General features: G+C 54.9%; 5 protein-coding genes across 5 annotated transcripts; 3 read left to right on the top strand and 2 right to left on the bottom strand.

Annotated features, from left to right (window-relative positions):
- Positions 1-150: 150 nt before the first annotated feature.
- M406DRAFT_340289 (ubiquitin-conjugating enzyme) lies at positions 151-894 on the top strand (the record flags this gene model as incomplete). Its single annotated transcript, XM_040921541.1, has 3 exons — positions 151-227; positions 344-676; positions 792-894. The coding sequence occupies 3 exons, from the start codon at positions 151-153 to the stop codon at positions 892-894; spliced, it is 513 nt and encodes a 170-aa protein (XP_040775703.1).
- A 428-nt stretch (positions 895-1,322) lies between these two features.
- M406DRAFT_356645 (uncharacterized protein) lies at positions 1,323-2,334 on the bottom strand. The gene is made up of 3 exons (XM_040923497.1): positions 2,194-2,334; positions 1,994-2,068; positions 1,323-1,824 (listed from the first exon to the last, which is right to left on the bottom strand). Exons 1-3 carry the CDS (start codon positions 2,281-2,283, stop codon positions 1,621-1,623), a joined length of 369 nt encoding a protein of 122 aa, XP_040775702.1. The 5' UTR covers positions 2,284-2,334; the 3' UTR covers positions 1,323-1,620.
- Positions 2,335-3,418: 1,084 nt separating this feature from the next.
- M406DRAFT_291914 (uncharacterized protein) lies at positions 3,419-5,632 on the top strand. The gene is made up of 3 exons (XM_040919001.1): positions 3,419-3,930; positions 4,011-4,725; positions 4,785-5,632. The coding sequence occupies exons 1-3, from the start codon at positions 3,770-3,772 to the stop codon at positions 5,019-5,021; spliced, it is 1,113 nt and encodes a 370-aa protein (XP_040775701.1). The 5' UTR covers positions 3,419-3,769; the 3' UTR covers positions 5,022-5,632.
- A 57-nt stretch (positions 5,633-5,689) lies between these two features.
- On the bottom strand, positions 5,690-7,130 carry M406DRAFT_322708 (uncharacterized protein). Its single transcript, XM_040919681.1, has 2 exons — positions 6,990-7,130; positions 5,690-6,875 (listed from the first exon to the last, which is right to left on the bottom strand). Exons 1-2 carry the CDS (start codon positions 7,020-7,022, stop codon positions 5,952-5,954), a joined length of 957 nt encoding a protein of 318 aa, XP_040775700.1. The 5' UTR covers positions 7,023-7,130; the 3' UTR covers positions 5,690-5,951.
- Positions 7,131-9,602: 2,472 nt separating this feature from the next.
- Positions 9,603-13,346, top strand: M406DRAFT_278338 (putative copper-transporting P-type ATPase). The gene is made up of 2 exons (XM_040918346.1): positions 9,603-9,658; positions 9,802-13,346. Exons 1-2 carry the CDS (start codon positions 9,624-9,626, stop codon positions 13,238-13,240), a joined length of 3,474 nt encoding a protein of 1,157 aa, XP_040775699.1. The 5' UTR covers positions 9,603-9,623; the 3' UTR covers positions 13,241-13,346.
- Positions 13,347-13,389: the final 43 nt, after the last annotated feature.

Genomic DNA, 13,389 nt, shown 5'->3' with positions numbered 1-13,389 from the left:
AGAGCTGACATCGGCTGCGTTGGCCGGCCTGCTATTGGTTCTCAGCTGGCAATCTTCCGTACTGGACTTTCCCGCCCTCGAGGTTACAGCTTTCTCTCCCCAGGACTGTGTTCCGACCCAGACATTCTCCTCTCGTAACTTGTACACATTATGGAGGGCCCTCAGGCAGCCGGTGCTCCCCTTGGCGGTACTAGAAAGGCCGCCGAGTCCGCAAATGTTACCAAGAGGTAAGTCATCCCCAAGAGAAGTGAGACTTCGTAATGTTATGTCCCACAAAAAATCATGATGCCCTGCTCCAAGGAACGACCTGCTGATCATTTATTTCTGCCGCTTCGCACGACAGGCTCCAGACCGAGTTGATGCAGCTCATGACCTCGCCCGCACCCGGCATTTCCGCCTTTCCTTCAGCCGACGGCGACCTGACCAAGTGGCACGCGACGATCAACGGCGTCGACGACACGCCCTACGCCGGGCTGATCTTCAAGCTGACCTTCAACTTCCCCTCCGACTACCCCTACAAGCCGCCTGAGGTGCTGTTCCGCACTCCCATTTATCACCCGAACGTCGACTTCTCCGGCCGGATCTGTCTGGACATCCTCAAATCTAAGTGGTCTGCGGCCTACAACATCCGGACTGTGCTGTTGAGCCTGCAGAGCCTGCTGGGAGAGCCGAATAAGTAAGCCGAGTTCTTTGTCCACTACAAGAGGGTAAACATTGGATGGGCAACAACTGCAAGATCAAAGAAAGCAGGGCCAGCTTGTAGGATGGTAACTGACATTTTGATACTGCAGTGACTCGCCGCTGAATGCTGAGGCTGCCGAGCTCTGGGACAAGGACCCTGAGGAGTTCAAGCGCAAGGTGTTGGCCCGTCACAAGGATCTTGACGACGAGTGAGTGATGCACTGGAAGGTTGTTGGGGATTTGACTGCATTTTTTCACTTGGGAGCATGGAGTCAACGCGTAGAATGATCATAATGCACTTTCAGGGTAGGACACTGCAGGATTGAAGAAGAAGGGAGGGGATGGCATTATTGCATTTTCGGGTAAGGATGGATCAAAGGGACACAGAATTGTCGTCTTGTTCAGTTCTACCCAATCATCAAGCATAGGCACTTTGTTGTTTTCCACAAAATTGCACATACCACCTTGGTTTGTTTTCGACATATGACCTTGAGTGTATCTACAAAGGAGGATTTGCCACAACCAGAGACATGAGGCTTCCGCTCTCCTCTGGGTCAGTGGCAGTCTTCATAGGGAGTTACGAGTTCGGTGATGCCTCGCGAGACTGGACGGTGGCCGCCCTCGGGGTATGGATTCGAGATGTCTTGAATGTTCTTTTCCCATTTTTTGCTGCTTCCTCATGTGACCTATGTGGTCTCGATAATGCGAAGCTAGACGCCGTCGAAAAAAACTCCGGAAAGCCCAATTGCCACCATGACCAGACAAGGGAACCAGTTTTGAGTGTCATCGACCGACCCTCACACCCTCAAGAAAAACACCAAAGGATTGCCGTCCCGTCGTTTCGCCCGCGGGGAGAAGCGCCGCCGCACACAGCTGCGCCAACCTAGCGGGGTTACCCATCATCCAACGCGCCCGTCATCATCAGAAACACAGACGTGTTTACTCCTCAACGACCTGGGTGACCAGGCCCTTGGGGTTCTTGACGTTGACGGCCTGGACGTAGCTGTACAGCTTCTCCTTGGCACCCTCCTCATCGTTTCTGCGCCGAGAGATGCGGACGCGGAGTCTGTATGGGCAGCCCTTGACACCCTGCTCCCACACCTTCTTGTTCAGCTGGGGGTCGAGGCGGACATCGGAGGTGCCCTGCAGGTGAGCTCTAGTCAGCGTCTGTTTCTGCCCATCTCCCATGCAACCCTGATTCTCATGCTCCCCTCGGCTTCACGTTGGTGATGTTCGCAATGTTCGGCCGTGGGGAGTGGAGATGTAGTTTCAACTGTCGGATCCGGGGAAAAGGAAGTGGTCAAATGCATACCATCGACTTAGTGGCGAAGTCCTTGATCTCCTTGATGGCGCGGGGAGCTCTCTTCTTGAAGGTGACACCGTGCAGCTAATTTTTCGAATTCAATCGGTCAGCATTCCGAACTTTTTCAATACCCCGCCGTGCTGCTATCAACCGGGCATGAACGGGGCCGAGCTGCGAATTTTGGCTCGTTTGAGCTGTGCAAAACGTACCCTCTTGTGGAGGTGGATAGTGTACTCGCGAGCGACCACGTCCTGGATGGCGGAGCGGCCTGTCTTGGTGGTCTTCTTGGTGGACGACATCTCTGCGAATTGGTGAGGGGATTCGTAGAAATTGTGGTGGTGGTGGTCGGAGTTGCAGAGATGCTCGTGGTAGGTGTCGGGAGGACGATTTGACCTGCAATGCGAAATTGTGTGGGGGCTCGAAATTAGCAAGGCGGTAGGCAAAGGTGGCAGAATTTTCAGGGCCGGAGCAGGAACCAGAACTGACCAATCACGTGTGTGACTTGTTTTCCCCCCCAAAGAGGCCGGTGCTGCTGGCTCTACTCAACAACGTTCAAAACGAAAATTTGAGGGCAAATTGGAATTAGATAAACAGTCATAATATTGGATATCATGAAGCCGCTGTTGTTATTAAAATGAATATCTACTGCGAGGATTCTGTAGCAAGAAGTTGCGAAAGATTGACTGTAGCTGCTCCTGCTAGGCTAAGGGATACTTCCATCATCACTGCGACCATGCGGGTACCCATGTACCTGCCGAACAGGTAATAGGAACATCTGCAGCCAGTTCCTGTTTACGCATGAACAGAGAAGACAACAGGCTTATGGACGAGGACACCGCGAGAACTGCATCAAACAAGGTCTGGACAAACATGTGCAGAAACTAGTAAATTGATTTAATGTTGAGCAGCAATTGTAGAGAGTTTCGATTGGTGTATGAGAGGTTGAATTATACGTGACATGATGGCAGAGGCAGTGATCATGTTCCGCTGCTCAATTGTACTCTAGGAACTTCCAGGTGCTTGAAGAGAGACACGAGAGACTGTCTGCGAAAGACATCAATGCTGAAGCGCTGAATGTTAAGTCATTGTGACGCACAGCCACTGAGATAGCTACTGAGAAAATGTGTGGCATGTACGCAATGGGGCTGAAACTGAAAATGTAGCACCTAAAAGCACGAATTTTATAGTAGGCGCTCATTATTATCTTCCGAAGTCAGTGGTGGTACATGCCGTGGTACGTAGTGAAATGAGCAAGTCGTAGGCCCCACTTTTCGACATCAAATCAGAAGCGCCCTAACGGTTTCGCGTGGAGCAAATATCACGCTGCGTCACGGCAGAGGGAGTATGGTCCGTGCAGCTGCAGCCTCTTCTGAATCTCGGAGACGATTGTCAAGCGCCGTCTGTCAACACGAGCAAGCCAGACTGCTTCCGAGCCTCTTACCACTACGGAGTCACGATTGTTCGCCTTCGTCTGGCCATCCACCTCATTCCTGGGTTTTCAGATTACCCTGCCACTCGTTTTTCTCCCTTCCTTCTTCTTTCCTTCATTCTACCTTGACCTTTCAAGTCTCTCAAGCCTATTTCGTAATCGATCGATCGACCGCCCGCCCGCCCCTTATTTCTATCGAGCCGTCACCATCGCCCAATTGACAAGCCCATCAATCGCGAGTCGAACCCCGTATCAATCTATTTTCGCCAGTGCACCGCTCCATTTTCGCCTTGTTTGCATCTTCGTACCGTCCACCCACCTGCCGTTCCTGCGAGTTGGAAACAGACGAGTTCAAGATGGGGGACCTTTCACCATCCCCCGTTCCTGATCTCAACAGGAACCGACTTCCAACGCTTTTCGAAGTGTTGAGCCGGCGAACTCTTCCTCCTGTCGACCTGTTCTCCTTCTATATTTTTATGCGAGACCAGCAAAGATCGGTGGACTATCTGGACTTCTGGTACGAAGAACCCGACGAGCGATAAATGAAAGCCCGTCCCTTCCCCATCCCGAATTATCCCTCTGACCCATGTATCATAGGCTCGACGTCGCCCAGCATATGACATTATGTCGACACTACGTCCGCGAGCTCCGCAGATCCGTCCTGATTGGCACACCCGACCCCGAACACGCCTCGAAGCGTTCGTCTCAGATCCTGGAGAGCATGGGCGACATGAGCTTCTCCGCGCCTGGCCCATCGATGTACGCGACTGAGAAGGAGCGCGATCAGGACGCTCAAATGTCAGCATACTTGCGGGAGGAACGAGCGGGACCTGGTACTCAGAATACGCCCGGCGCGGCTTTCTACGACTCTCCACGCCAGAGCACCACCGAGGGGCCCCGTCCCAGCCACGGTAGCACCCCGCGAGAACTGATTACGGATTCGAACTCGCCAGCGCACACTGTGGCGCGACAGGACATACGCGCATCGGCCGAGAAGATTCTGTACACGTTCTTGCTTCCTGGCGCCGAGAGAGAAATCGTGCTACCGGGGCACATCACCGAGGACGTCACGAGGGCGATTGAGGAGGAGGGCAGGGATGACCCTGAAGTGTTCGACCTGGCTAAGGATTACGTGTTCCAGGCCATGGAGAGGGACGCTTTCCCAGGTTTTCTGCGGATGAAGGCGCTGGGGAACCTGATCCCACCAACCTTGATCATGAGGCTGATCATCGGGCTGGTGTCGATGTTCGGCGCGTTCTGGGCTGGCTTCGTTTTGATCTTCCTCGACAAATCGAGGTTGACAAGGTGCTGGGTACGTTGCGATCCACTTCAAGATCACCGAGATATGTTTTCACTGACGTATATTTGCAGCTCATTCTGCCCTTCACCCTGGGCATCTATTTCCTCGCCTCCTACCAGTACTCCTTGGATCCTGTGCTTGCTCTGATAGGCCTCAGCGAGTATACGCCCTTCAACTTCTCCCGTGTTCGAGAGCCCTATGTCCGAAAGTTGCTCGCGAAGCGAGCAATCATGGTTCTAGCCGTGACAGCACTGGTTGATGCAGCCTTATCAGTCCTTTTCATCTTCGTGCCCGGCAAGCGTCTGTGATCACTGACGCGGATATCACAAACCTCAACATAAAATTAAAAAAAAGAATACCTAATTGACGACGTTACGACTTTCATTTCCACCATCGACCACTTTTCTAGCGACGCGAGATATTATTACCCAGTCAATTTTCTTCTTTTCTTCGCTGGGTCAAGTAGGGACCTTGGAAACGATTCGTTGATGCCAGAGTCGTCGCAAGGTTGCTGCCCGGAGGCGAGCTGGGCGAAGGACGGTCCGCGAGTGGGAGAAGAAGTGGGAAGGAAATCTTGCGGCGTTTTGTTCTTGTCAGTGGACCAAGCGCAACGATAATCTGCGAGGGGTTTTACGTTGGCGTGAATGAACGCCGTTATACTTGTACGACTACTCATCGATTTGAGAAGGGAGATTTGCGGGAAGGGAGAGCTTTCATCTCCAGCTTGATACGAGTTTATACCTGGGATACGAATGGACAGGCAAGGCAGACAGGGCTGGCTTGGAGAGAGACTCTTGGGCGCTGAACTTTGACGGTTCATTAATATCATTATTTTCGGGAGGTGTCGTTGACAGGGTTTCCCGCAACCACCGCGTCCTTACCAGGGCTTCATTTGAATCAATGGATCTTATTTGATCGGATTATTGTCATGACTTCAGTGCAGCTGCAGTGTCTAGACACACAATCGAGTCCAAGTCGTAGTTTGAGAAGATGTCCTTTGTTCTCGAATCTGTCTATCGCCATAATTGAAAGGCGAGCCAGCCCCACCGAGGTTTAGAGAGGTATCTCCTCATTTGAGTTTTTTGGGAGCACTGCACACGGTGGTTGAGGCAATTGTGCTCGGTATCGTCTGTGGTTTTAAGCCATCAATTCATATCTGGACCGATTTGCAAACGGCGAGTAAGTATAGGAGTGCCTGATGACCGCGTTCTCTCGGCAAAGGTTGGTCCGTATTCACCTCACAACCTACGTCGACTGGCTCGCCCCTGGCCGGGCCCCTCTGCGTCGTCATCCAGGTCCATCGCCTCGTCGTCGTCATCTGCGCCCGCCGTGCTCTCCATCAGCTTCTCGCTGCTCCTCTTCGCACCGCCGCCGCCTGCACTGCTGCCGAGAGGGCCACTGGCATTGATCTGTGACCGCAGATTGGCCACGGCAGAGTGGCCGTGGGTCTTCCTCGACCTATGCCGCGAGCCTGCACCAGAACCTCCCTCAGGAGCGAGGCTGGCACCGCCGGCGGCAGAAGCCTTCTCCTCAGCGGCGACAGCGACGGCAACAACCCTCTCGTCCTCACGCCTCCGGGTCACGGCGCGGGCGGCCTCGGCACGGATGGCAGAGACGGAGGCCTCGAGCTCGGCAAGGGTAGCGTCGCAGCGGGCAGACCACTCCTGCAGGGTGGTGACGATGCCGGCGACAGAGGCGGGGCGTACGTCGCGAAGGGGCGCCACGTTGTTGACCTGGACCTCGCGGCGGGCGGGGTTGAGACGGGCAGAGAGCAGGCCGGCGTAGACGGCGCCGATGACGAGGTCCTCAAGGTCCCTAGGGGTGGCGAGGCCAAGGCTGCGCATCAGGGCCGGGTAGGTGAGGCGGGCTTTGTCGCGCGAGAGGGTCAGCAGGGAGAGCTGGCGGAGCTTGAGCTGCTGGGCTGGGCTCAGGGGTGGCAGGGTGCCGTCGGCGGCGTAGCCCTCGTAGAGTCCATGGCTAAAGAGCTCGAGGTGGGTGTGCCATGCCCGGAATTCCGGCTCGGGTGACGACGCGAGGGCGGCGATATTGGGCGTGCTGAGGAGCTCGGTGAAGGCGTAGGTGCCGGGGGCGGAGGTGGCACGGTTGATGAGGTCGGCCGCAGCACGAGGAGAGGTAGCAGATTTGGAGAGGGCTAGGAAGGGCTGTGAAGAAGAGAGTTAGCTGTTTTGCAAGTACGTGGTGTGGCTGCTTCTTCTATGATGATGTTGATGGTGGTGGTGGTCGTCGTCGTAATTGAACAAGACAGGGCGACTTGCCTCCAGAGCATTGAGGGCTTTGGTCTGCTCCATTTTGGGCTGACTGATGGTGCTCCTTGAATTTGCTGTTGCTGGACCTCCTCTCTTTCTCTCTCCCTCCTTTGGTGTGGAACCTCTCTTGGTGATAAGCTGGAGAGACGGTTATCAAACTGCTGGTTGAGCTGCTGGACGACGTCAATTGTGAGACCCCCTGTATGGCAAGCCTTGGTGGGGTCCTCAGCAGGCTCAGCCGGCTGGCAGGGCGGGGAACTGGCTGCTGTCTAGCTTCTCCAGCGAAGCACCAGGCACCAAGCACTCTGACAAGCCAGCAGCCTAGCAGTACCTAATCGCCGTTGGGCCAAAGGATAGGATGGGTTGACTCGGGGTGGCGGTCTCCACCAAGGAGGACAGATACGGCACCGTCACTAAACGTCGGTCTGGTTGAGTCTCTTTGTTCTGTGAGGCTCTGGGTCCACTACTCAGTAAGGATCGAATCTGACTTTGCCGACCGAGTTGCCGCCAGCAGTGGGTTCCAAGCCGGGGAGAATTTTCGTGTCTTGAAGCTGAGAGGTTTGATCTGATTGGAAACAACGGAAAGCGGTGGTTTGAGATGCGTTTTGGCTGATGTAGTTAAGCCTTCTGACGGGGGCGGCTGCCGCAAATCTGGACAGGGCACAGGGAACGGCACAGAACGGCACCACGACGAAGGAATGGAGGGGAGGAGCACCACAGGCGTACCCTGCAATACCTCCCCACTTGAATTCAACCTCTTACATACACTGCCGTCCTACGGGAATTGACTGGTTCAATCTGATTAATCCCCAGGAAGTTTTCCCATTTCCGTCTCGAGCTGAGGCTTTCTGCTCAAATGAAATACTGGCTGTAAGCCAACCGTTTAACCGAGTGGGACGGGAAGGTGGAGAACACAAGTCTCAAGTCTTCTCCGGTGAAGAACAAAGACAACGTGGCAGAGACAAGGAAGGAAAATTAAATTGTGTCTTCGATAGGAGGCCGACGACTGACGGGAAGCAGTCTTATTGCTGACATTATGTCGATAGACCCAACTGAGTATTACCGGGTACGTCCTGTCTTGTCAAGGCGCACGGCCAGAAGAGGTGAATTAGTGGCGGCACTATTGAAAAATGCTGTGGGTGGCTATGTAAGAGGCCACGCGTGCACCAAGTGTTATCGACAACAGTGATTCAATATAGTACTGTATGCACCGTTCCGTTCGGTTATTTATCGATATTGACGGAGATGACACTCGGTATGGAACTTCATAGGGCGGGCCCGTTCTCTTTTACAGGCGGTTATAACCTTAGACTCTATAGTGGCACATGTTTTCTATCCACCGTCCTTCGTACTACTACGCCACTATTCCAATGGAGACAAAGTGATGTGCCGATGCCATAGAACCCACCAGATCCCAGGCCAGACAAATCCTCTTGAATCCAAGCGAAGACAAAATTGACAGGGCTCAGGTCTACTTTCAAAACTTGAAAGAGCGCCATTGGAGAACGTGAAACTGAGCCCCTTGGGGTTTGTATCATTCGTCTCTTCTTTGTTTGATCAATAGCGTGTTCTGTAAATGTGTTTGAATACTGCCTAGTACCACAAGGAGGTCACCACCCCCTCCTTAGCACCATAGCACTATGTGCTATGACACACAGAGTGAACGAGAACGGCGCCCACGCTCAGGCAACTTGTGGGCTAATGTAGGGGCATTGAAACGGCAGAAGGGGGGTACGTACCGAGTATAACTGGTCTAAGAGACAAGCTAATGCCAATTTGATCCCGGCACACCGGATCAGACCCTTGCGCCATGATTAGGCCCTAAACCATAGTACCCTCCAGACGCCCCCCAGCGCCGCTCGTTGCCGCTCAAGGCCGCCCGGATTGATTTGCAATCGCATCTGCACGAACATCGGACATGCTCCATCCCCAGTTCGCGCAACCCACACCCACACATGTCAACATCCATACCACAGGGGGAACCTTGAAAGCTGTGGGTTCTGGTTCCAGCAGCCGCGACGACGAGACACGACGACGAAACTTTCCCCGTATCTGCCGGTACCAAACCCAACACGATGAGGAAATGCTCCCTCGTCTAGGACCATTTGTATCCTGCATCTCGCTGCCTCCCTCCCATTCTCGCTTCTGCCCTTCTACCCTCTCCTTTTGTCCAGCGTCATCCTCTCTCTCTCTCTCTCGCGCGCTTATGAAGCAATAATCACCCGGCGACTATTGCACTTCTGCATAATCCCCTCCAAACTATCCGACCAAGCCACCACATTCTCTACCCCCACCAGCTGGTCGAATCCTTCCATTCCTAATCTACCCATTACTCGAGTCTGGTGTCGGCACCGACTTGTATATATACATACACGAAATACAAGAACCTTACACCGCCCAGAAGCTGGTCTTCTGCTTTTCTTCTTGGATCCATATTGTATAACCTCCCACGTCGGCCAAAACACCCCTACCGCACGTCTCACCTCTTTCAGATGTGTTCGGCCTCGATCTAGAGGACCACCGGCGACTACCACTACTCGTGCGCGCACCGACCTTTCTCAAAATCGCTCCTCAGACGTCGACATGGCCCCATCCAAGATACAAGTCCCGTCGGTGGACTTGCTGAGTGCGAACACCGCCCACATGGCGACAACGACTCTGAAGGTTGGCGGTATGACGTGAGTCGCCCCTCGTGCTTACTCCGAGCCCTATGAGGGTTTAGGCACTCAGCGCATTACAGCAGCCGCGCTCGTCTGCTCTATTCACCCTGGGGATTCCCTATACTTGTATCTTGCTTGCTCTAACTCTGCTTGCGCAACAGGTGCGGTGCTTGTACATCGGCTGTCGAGAGCGGACTCAAAGGCGTGGACGGCGTCGGTAACGTCTCCGTCAGTTTGATTATGGAAAGGGCAGTGGTTATGCACGACGCAGGCCGGATATCTGCCGAACAAATCCAAGAAATTATAGAGGACCGAGGCTTCGACGCAGACGTTCTTTCTACAGACATAATATCACCGAGAGTGGACAAGATGGACGGCGCATTTGCAGAAGCAGCACAGGCCGGGCCGAGGATTCTCAGCACGGTCGTCGCGATCGAGGGCATGACATGCGGCGCATGCACATCAGCTGTCCAAGGTGCCTTCAAGGACGTGGCGGGCGTCAAGAACTTCAGCATATCGTTATTATCCGAGAGAGCCGTCATCGATCACGACCCCTCTGTCCTGTCTGCCGAGCAGATCGCCGAGATGATCGAGGACCGGGGATTCGGCGCAACCGTCATCGAGAGCTCGGAGGCACAAGACGAGAAGAAGGGTGCCTCAGGAGCATCGGCAGGCAAGGCTCTCCAGATGATCACCACGGTTGGCATCGAGGGCATGACATGCGGCGCATGCACGTCAGCCGTGGAATCCGGTTTCAGCGATGTCGAAGGGATGCTCAAATTCAACATCAGCCTACTGGCTGAGAGGGCAATGATCACACACGACCCGGCCAAGCTGTCTTCTGAGCAGATCGTCGAGATCATCGAGGACCGCGGCTTCGGCGCTAACATCATCTCAACGCAATCGGAGACAGCCGACACATCACAGACCTCGGCCACGGCACAATTCAAGGTCTACGGCGTCCCAAATGCCAGCGCGGCTACGGCGCTGGAAGAGAACATACAGACCCTCACTGGCGTGACCTCGGTGAAACTGAGCCTTGCTACGTCCAGGTTGACTGTCACACATCTACCTGGTGTGACTGGCCTCCGAGCTATTGTTGAGAAGGTGGAGGAGGCCGGCTACAACGCGCTTGTCGCAGACAACGACGACAATAACGCACAGCTGGAGTCTCTCGCGAAGACACGTGAAATTAATGAGTGGCGGAGGGCCTTCAAGACGTCATTGGGCTTCGCCATCCCGGTCTTCATGATTGGTATGGTCATACCGATGTGCATCCCAGCTCTGGACTTTGGATCGTGGCAGATCCTGCCTGGCCTCTTCCTGGGCGACATTCTCTGTCTCATCTTGACGATGCCTGTTCAGTTCGGTATTGGAAAGCGTTTTTACATCTCCGCTTACAAGTCCGTCAAGCACGGATCGCCGACCATGGACGTCCTTGTCGTACTGGGCACTTCGTGTGCCTTCTTCTTCAGCTGCGTCGCCATGTTGGTCTCGTTCTTCTTTCCCCCGCACACCCGGCCAAGCACAATCTTCGACACCAGCACTATGCTGATCACGTTCATCACTTTCGGTCGTTTCCTGGAGAACCGTGCCAAGGGTCAGACCTCCAAGGCTCTGTCCCGTCTCATGTCACTGGCCCCCTCCATGGCCACCATCTACGCTGATCCAATCGCTGCCGAGAAGGCTGCGGAGAAGTGGGACAGCGTCACTGGCAGCGGTGAACCCAAGACACCCACAGCAGACGGGAATGCTGCTGAGGAGAAGATCATTCCCACAGAACTCATCCAGGTCGGAGATATTGTTATTCTCCGCCCCGGTGACAAGATTCCTGCCGACGGTGTTCTGGTCAGGGGCGAGACCTATGTTGACGAGAGCATGGTGACTGGTGAGGCCATGCCCGTGCAGAAGCGCAAAGGCTCGAACCTGATTGGTGGTACTGTCAATGGCCACGGCCGTGTCGACTTCAGGGTCACGCGGGCTGGCCGCGATACACAGCTCAGCCAGATTGTCAAACTCGTCCAGGATGCCCAGACCACACGGGCTCCTATTCAGAGACTGGCGGACACCCTGGCTGGTTATTTTGTGCCGACGATCTTGGTTCTGGGATTCCTCACCTTCGTGGTTTGGATGGTTCTCAGCCACGTGCTCTCCAACCCGCCGAAAATCTTTCAGGAAGACTCCAGCGGCGGCAAGATCTTTGTGTGCGTCAAGCTGTGCATCTCGGTCATCGTGTTTGCCTGTCCTTGTGCTCTTGGCCTCGCCACACCCACTGCTGTTATGGTCGGCACTGGAGTTGGCGCTGAGAACGGGATTCTGGTCAAGGGCGGTGCAGCGCTCGAGACTACTACCAAGGTCACTCAGGTCGTTCTCGACAAGACTGGCACTATCACCTACGGCAGGATGACCGTGGCAAGCATGAACATTGTCTCGATCTGGCAGGACAATGAGTGGCGCCGTCGGCTGTGGTGGACTGTTGTCGGTCTTGCTGAGATGGGCAGCGAGCATCCAGTTGGCAAGGCCGTGCTCAATGCCGCCAAGAACGAGCTCGGGATCGACTCGGAGGGCACTATTGAGGGCAGCGTTGGCGACTTCACAGCTGCTGTGGGACGTGGTATTTCGGCAGCCGTCGAGCCAGCCACCAGCGCCGAGCGCACCCGATACACCATCCTGGTCGGCAACGTCAAGTACCTCCGCGAGAATAACGTGGAAGTTTCCCAGGAGGCTATCGACTCCTCCGAGGCGATCAACAAGAACGCCTCGTCTGGCAAAGCTCGCGATTCGGCTGGGACCACGAACATCTTCATCGCCATTGACGGAAAATACGCAGGTCACCTGTGCCTGTCAGACGTGATCAAGGAAGGTGCAGCAGCCGCGATCTCGGTCCTCCAGCACCGCATGGGCGTCAAGGTTGCCATGGTCACCGGCGACCAGCCTTCCACCGCGCACGCCGTCGCCGCCGCCGTTGGCATCCCTGAGGATTGTGTGCACGCCGGTGTCTCGCCAGACCAGAAACAGATCATCGTCCGTCAGATGCGCGAGCAGGGCGAGGTGGTGGCCATGGTAGGCGACGGCATCAACGACTCACCGGCTCTGGCAACCGCAGACGTCGGTATCGCCATGTCCTCGGGCACAGATGTGGCCATGGAGGCGGCAGACGTTGTGCTCATGCGGCCCAACGAGCTGATGGACATCCCCGCGGCGCTGCACCTCTCCAAGAGCATCTTCAACCGTATCAAGGCGAACCTGGCTTGGGCGTGTCTGTACAACATCGTTGGCCTACCCTTTGCGATGGGCATCTTCCTGCCGTTCGGACTGCATCTGCACCCCATGGCGGCCGGTGCGGCCATGGCTGTTAGCTCGGTGTCGGTGGTTGTGAGCTCCCTGCTTCTCAAGTTCTGGAGGCGGCCTAGGTGGATGGACGAGGCGGCTGGCAAGGAGGCGATGGAAAGGAGACTGCGCAGGCCTGGCCTGGTGGACACGGTCAAGGGTGGAGTGATTGAGGTGGCCGACCGGTTCCGGGGCGCGATAGGCAGAGGCAGGAAGGAGGAGGCTGGGTATGTGCCGTTGGCAAACCTAGATGGAGATGATAGGGTTTAATGCAGAAGAGGAGGATGATGATGATGAAGAGGACCAAGAAGCGGGGATCCGAGAAGGGGGTCTCTTCTTTGTTTTGGCATAGCAATGGAGTATAGATGCTTGAATGATTATGACGAGCGAGATTTTGGTCTGAACTTTTCTTTTCTGTG

This window comes from Cryphonectria parasitica (assembly GCF_011745365.1).
Source record: "Cryphonectria parasitica EP155 unplaced genomic scaffold M406scaffold_5, whole genome shotgun sequence".
NCBI classification, from domain to species: domain Eukaryota; kingdom Fungi; phylum Ascomycota; class Sordariomycetes; order Diaporthales; family Cryphonectriaceae; genus Cryphonectria; species Cryphonectria parasitica.
The sequence above is the reverse complement of the archived record's forward strand: the minus strand, read 5'-3'. Positions and strand labels throughout refer to the sequence as shown.

Coding starts and splice junctions, on each gene's coding strand:
- M406DRAFT_278338 (XM_040918346.1), top strand. CDS start 9,624: ATGGCGACAACGACTCTGAAGGTTGGCGGTATGAC. Junction 9,659..9,801: donor CTGAAGGTTGGCGGTATGAC/GTGAGTCGCCCC, acceptor CTTGCGCAACAG/GTGCGGTGCTTGTACATCGG.
- M406DRAFT_322708 (XM_040919681.1), bottom strand. CDS start 7,022: ATGGAGCAGACCAAAGCCCTCAATGCTCTGGAG. Junction 6,876..6,989: donor AAGCCCTCAATGCTCTGGAG/GCAAGTCGCCCT, acceptor TCTTCTTCACAG/CCCTTCCTAGCCCTCTCCAA.
- M406DRAFT_356645 (XM_040923497.1), bottom strand. CDS start 2,283: ATGTCGTCCACCAAGAAGACCACCAAGACAGGCCGCTCCGCCATCCAG. Junction 2,069..2,193: donor CTATCCACCTCCACAAGAGG/GTACGTTTTGCA, acceptor TCGAAAAATTAG/CTGCACGGTGTCACCTTCAA. Junction 1,825..1,993: donor ACTTCGCCACTAAGTCGATG/GTATGCATTTGA, acceptor GCTCACCTGCAG/GGCACCTCCGATGTCCGCCT.
- M406DRAFT_291914 (XM_040919001.1), top strand. CDS start 3,770: ATGGGGGACCTTTCACCATCCCCCGTTCCTGATCTCAACAGGAACCGA. Junction 3,931..4,010: donor GTGGACTATCTGGACTTCTG/GTACGAAGAACC, acceptor CATGTATCATAG/GCTCGACGTCGCCCAGCATA. Junction 4,726..4,784: donor CGAGGTTGACAAGGTGCTGG/GTACGTTGCGAT, acceptor GTATATTTGCAG/CTCATTCTGCCCTTCACCCT.